Genomic DNA, 5,617 nt, shown 5'->3' on the forward strand with positions numbered 1-5,617 from the left:
GGAATTATCCTGATTTTAGCACTTTTTATGTATTTACTATAGAGGAGATATAAAAAGTTTGACTAGGGACTTTTAAATCATCCAAGAAGTTCCCCTAACTGAAGAGAAAAAAAAACCCATAAAGTGGGTTACAAACCTTTGTCTTGTGTTGATAAAGGTAACAGCCCAGAGTAACAGGAGCAGATAGGAGGAGTTTGCGTTGCATCATTAACCGCGTGACGTTGTCAATAACTCACAACGAGGAAAGTTAAATATTGAGAAGTGGGTAAGGTGAGCTGAAACTTGGTAACTATGAGATCAATCACTGCGTCATTCCGACAGTAGCTTTATCCACTGGCAAGACAGGTGAGAGGCTCCTTCCAGCAAACAGCCAGATTCACCAGCACAGCTGAATGGCTTACAATTTCAAAACTCTTGCCTGCAGTTTCCACTAAGGCTTTCCTTTGCTTGCGTAATTGGAAAATATCAAGCTTGCATATGATGAGCAGCGTCGGTTCATGAGAACGGCTTATAAATGTCCAGTAAAGCGGATAGAGACTCACAGGTAGATGTGACCCGCCTAGATCCCCTCCACGCGGAATGCGCTGAAGACATTGACGGGGAGAGGATGAGGACGGGTGAAGCTCCAGCGCCGCGCAGGCTCAGCCGCAGCCCGAAGTGCGCTCGCTGCAGGAATCACGGCGTCGTGTCGCGCCTCAAGGGCCACAAGCGCTTGTGTCGCTGGCGTGACTGTCAGTGCGCGAACTGTCTGCTGGTCGTAGAGAGACAGAGAGTGATGGCAGCACAAGTCGCCCTGCGGAGACAGCAGGCCACAGAGGTTGGTTCATTGAGCAGGGTCTTTTAAAGCTTTCTGTGTGCTCTGGTGGAACTACAAATGTTGTTATTTGCAAACAAAGTGACAGTGTTTTGTTGAAGCATTTGAGCAGCTGTGTACTATAGCAGACTTGAACTTCAAACTTTTTAGCAAACTATGCCTATTGGCTACTAAAAATTATAGGCTATATATAGCCTATATAATATAATTATTATCATGTAATCATGTTTCTGCAAAAGAAAAAAAACATGTCTGTTACATAGAAGTTACTTATGAGAAAATGAGTACTGTGGCAGTATCATGGTGTACTGGTATTAGATGGTTGTAATATAACATGGTACTATTATACATAAAATTAAACTGAATTATACTATATTCGTGTACAGTACAATGGTATTTACAATACACTTCGAAGAATACCCTGTTACTTCAAGGTATTGTATGGTAATTCTGAGCTTGATGAACTTTGACATATTTCTACAAATGCAAAAATGCTTTACAGTGGTTTTCAAAACATACTATTGTTAAAAAATAATGTTTACCAAAATTATTGAGAGCAAGCAACATAAATGTGTTGCAATTGAGTGGTAATTCATATGCAGTTATTTAAAAGTTGTCTAAGATATCCTTTTACAGCATCTATCCCATGAATTAATGCTGAGTTGTACTTTCTCTTTGACAGGGCAAAAAAGGTAAAAAAAATACCTCTGTTCTCAGACGCACAGCTTACCAGCGCTACACGAGGGCACCCAGTCTCCTGGCAAAGAGTATTCTAGAGGGTAAGCCTTAATTAACGCACGTCTCATTAACACAATAGCACCCTGAAAGGCAACATCGGGAGAAACTGGATTAGTTCACCCGTTATGCTACAGAACACTCTGTTGGGAATAAATCTGTTTATGTTTATGTAAGGTAATTAAAATTATGCAAATGGTGAGAGGAATTACAAAAAAATGCCTCATATAACTGCTTTGGAGTTTGATTTTCCCTGATGTGTTTCTCGCTGTCAACATTAAGGTCAAAGTGATTTTATTGTTATCATAAATTTGAATACACTTAATGTGTTTTTGTTCAGTTCAGAACATTTAAAGAAGTTATACTTTTTTAACTTTGATATGTATTTTTAATTCATTTGAAAGTTGGTGAAAATGATTTGTACACTTAAATTTCATAGTAATTACAAAATGCATTCAAATGAGCTTTATGGCAGTGGTGCTCAAATCTGTGTCAGAACAAAAAATAAAAGGTCTACAGATCTGATTTGATATGGTCATGGTCAGCATATAAAAATCTAATAAAAAATTGAACTAACCATATAATCATACATAGTTAAGATTGTACAATATGGCATAGCACTTTGCATGCTTTCTATTTGTTGTTGACATCAAACGCTCTGCTTTTCCTTTTAAAAGAAAAACTGAAAAAAGTAACAGTAAAGACATTTATAGTCACAAAAGACTTATATTTCAAATCAATGCTGTTCTTTCTATTAATCAAAGAATTCTGAAAAAAAACACAGCTGTTTTCAACACTGATAATAATAAGAAAATATGCTTGTGCACCAAATCAACATATTATGATTTCTGAAGGATCATGGCGCACTGAAGACTGTAATGTCTGCTGAAAATTCAGCTTTGCCATCACAGCAATAAATTATATTTTAAAATCTGTTAAAATAGAAACAGTTATTTTAAATTGTAATAATATTTCAATAATTCTTACCGACCCCAAACTATTGAACGGTAGTGTATAATCCAGATTAGAGTCTCTACTTGAATACTTGAATTCAAACAGTATCTCAGTGTATACGTTTATATATATATATATATATATATATATATATATATATATATATATATATATATATATATATATATATATATATATATATATATATATATATATATATATATATAATGTATATGTAAAACAGTTTAATCTGCTAGACTCTTCTAAAAGTAAAAAATACATTTAAATGTGACTCTTGATCCTCTGTCACACTGTAGGCTACAAGCCCCCTGTGCTGGAGGACTGGCCAAAGAGAGTCCACCAACCCCCAGTTAGTGTTCGGATGAGGAAGAGGAGAGCGTTTGCTGATAAAGAGCTGGAGACTGTGATGCTGGAAAGAGAGATGAGGCAAAGAGAGATGGAAGAGTTGCCTGCGCTCCTCCTCCAGGCTGTGGTGCCCTCCGTTCCCTCTCCGTATTTTTTCCCCCTGTCAGACCCGATCATGCCCACGTACATGCCTGTGTCTAAAAGCGGCCCACCTTTGACAGACTGTGATCTCCCTTTCCGTCAGCAAGTGCTCAAATCCAAGACTCTGGACTGCAGCACAGACACACTGACAGATAGCATCTCTCTAAGAGTGTGTGAGAACTGGGACATTTTCAATACGATTCAGCCTTACAGCACAAGCCCAGGTGTCAACATATTTAAAAACATGCCGGACAGCGGGTTTTCTGATATGTCTGTCAAACCAAAAATTGTAGTTGCCGACATCATGTCAAAGCAAGACATTCCTCCCTCGGTGAATATGGCAGACATGCTGGTACAAGCTAAATCACCACACAAATGCTGCAGGTCATTGGGACACGTGGACTGTGTGGAGGGTGCAGATAAAGACCCCGTCAAAAAAGCAGTAACTCGACCATTACCCTTTTCTGTAGAGGCATTGCTCATGAGATGATAAGAATCATTTTTTTCCAAAGCTAACACTCTACTGTAAAGTTCAGTTTGTTAACATTAGGAATCATGAACTAACAATAGCATTTTTACAGCATTTATTAATCTCGCTTACTATAATTTCTAGTTACTATAATTTTGTAACATTTCAAGTTATATATTAAATTAACATTACCTTCTAGGTATTTGTCGATTTGTTGAATATGTCGATTTTCCAATGACAAGCTACATTTTTTCATCTAGTAACAGTGTAGAGTGCCAAAATGCTACATAAATGCACATTTTATGCTACACATCACATTAATGCTGTTCACACTGTTGAGTGAGTGGAGGAAATAATCTCTCTCTCTCTCTCTCTCTCTCTCTCTCTCTCTCTCTCTCTCTCTCTCTCTCTCTCTCTCTCGATTTATTTGAGTTCATTGATAAACCTGTTCATAAATGATTCACAATTTCATTCGTTCTTGCACAGAAGTGCATTATGTCTATGTCCCCGTTTTATAAATATGGTGTTTATAGTTGTATTAGTTGCATTTAGTGTCACTTATTGTACAAAGCTGAACTTTTAGGTTAAAGGAATCAATTACTGGGATGAATCAAAATCCTTCCTTCTACTATTAAACTTGTCTGTTCAATATGCCAGATCAATATACTATGATAGTAATAATAAATTACGGTAAAAGTGCGGTAAAATAAAAGTGTTTTAAATTTTTAGATTTTTTTATTGCCCCCCTAAAATAGCCTATGTAATTATTTTAGGAAATAGCTATAACTACCTAACTAGTGGTTTAACTACTTTAAATTGAGTATCTTGCAGCTTGGCACACAAGTTTCAAAGCAGCACTGCTCTGGAAAGCTAAATAATCTTGTTTAATAAAACTCTTTGAAACATATTTGATTTATTTATAACCCAAAAAGTTTTATAATCCTGTTTAATAATGTGAAACTGTTACAGAGTATCTTGTAGAATAAATACATTCTTATTACTAACCTTTACACTTTATACTCTCTTGTTCTCTACATTGAAATATTTGGTAAATTTTGTGCTGTTAGAAAAACATTGCGAATTGTGAATTTAAATAGTCATGACTAGTCCTATTTAAAAAATGTATATTTTTAAATTTCAAAAATGAAAGTCTGATGTAAACTCAGAGGTGGCTGAGGATCAAATGAAAGAGTGCTAAAAAAAAGATTAGTTTCTCTCTCCTTCTCTTCCTTTAATGTGAATTAATGATGTAGTTCATACGGTGGTTGGATTGAAGTGATGCCTGTACATCTGTGTATTTAAGTAACACAGGCTCCCACAAAGGTGCTTTGAACTGTTTCTGCGGTGTTCATAAAATATTTTAAATTAAAAAAAAAATAACGATGAAAAGGACTCCCAGACAGAACCAACTCAAAGTGTAAAACTAAACGGGTGAGCAGAAATACACATGTGCCTGAGGGTTCAGAGGCAGAACAACTCTTAATATGAGCTCAGGAGAACAAATTATTCAGTATATTTTCCCCCTTTACTTTCTACATTTTAATCAGGATGTTCATAAGCCTTCTTTTTCCTGTCAGTGTAAAGGCAAGTAAATGCGTTGGCTTAGCAACATTATGCAATATTTTTGGGAGTGTATCACTATCCCGTAGACTGGGTTAGTTTAACCCACAAACAATGTAAATCCTCTCTTTTATATCCTTTCTTTATTTTCCATTTCAGTTTTTTGATGTGGAAGCCTGATAGTTTTGACAACTCTGGACCGTGTGGCGTCAACGTGTGATGGCATCATGCCCAACACTGTGTCTGTCTCTATATCTCAGCACATCTTCCAGTGAAGATAGGGGCTTTACATTAGGAGCCTTCCTGAGGAACCGTAGGCTGAGGGGGGAAATCTCAGCGCTCTTGTGGTCCACTTTAAAAAATACAATAAAATAAAATAAACCTGATGAGAAGTGTGCAGAAAAGCTTCAGCCTCAGTTACTCTCAGGAACAATGGAGAGTAGCCTCAAAACAGTGCCATATTAATCTTTTTTGTCACAAAATATGTTTACTTGAAAACTATAAGTAAATTTTTTTTTGCATACTCCCTAAATCCTAAAACATTTCTGCTGTTAAAAAAATTGGAATCGGTAATAATT

The 5,617-nt window shown here is 36.2% G+C and overlaps 1 protein-coding gene across 1 annotated transcript; it reads left to right on the forward strand.

The window, feature by feature from the left end:
* Nucleotides 1-234: 234 nt before the first annotated feature.
* On the forward strand, nucleotides 235-4,481 carry dmrt2b (doublesex and mab-3 related transcription factor 2b). Its single transcript, XM_081380459.1, has 3 exons — nucleotides 235-817; nucleotides 1,497-1,593; nucleotides 2,821-4,481. The coding sequence occupies exons 1-3, from the start codon at nucleotides 515-517 to the stop codon at nucleotides 3,498-3,500; spliced, it is 1,080 nt and encodes a 359-aa protein (XP_081236585.1). The 5' UTR covers nucleotides 235-514; the 3' UTR covers nucleotides 3,501-4,481.
* Nucleotides 4,482-5,617: the final 1,136 nt, after the last annotated feature.

Source organism: Scardinius erythrophthalmus (assembly GCF_964197995.2).
Source record: "Scardinius erythrophthalmus genome assembly, chromosome: 12".
Taxonomy (NCBI): domain Eukaryota; kingdom Metazoa; phylum Chordata; class Actinopteri; order Cypriniformes; family Leuciscidae; genus Scardinius; species Scardinius erythrophthalmus.

Coding starts and splice junctions, on each gene's coding strand:
- dmrt2b (XM_081380459.1), top strand. CDS start 515: ATGTCCAGTAAAGCGGATAGAGACTCACAGGTAGATGTGACCCGCCTA. Junction 818..1,496: donor GGAGACAGCAGGCCACAGAG/GTTGGTTCATTG, acceptor TCTCTTTGACAG/GGCAAAAAAGGTAAAAAAAA. Junction 1,594..2,820: donor GGCAAAGAGTATTCTAGAGG/GTAAGCCTTAAT, acceptor GTCACACTGTAG/GCTACAAGCCCCCTGTGCTG.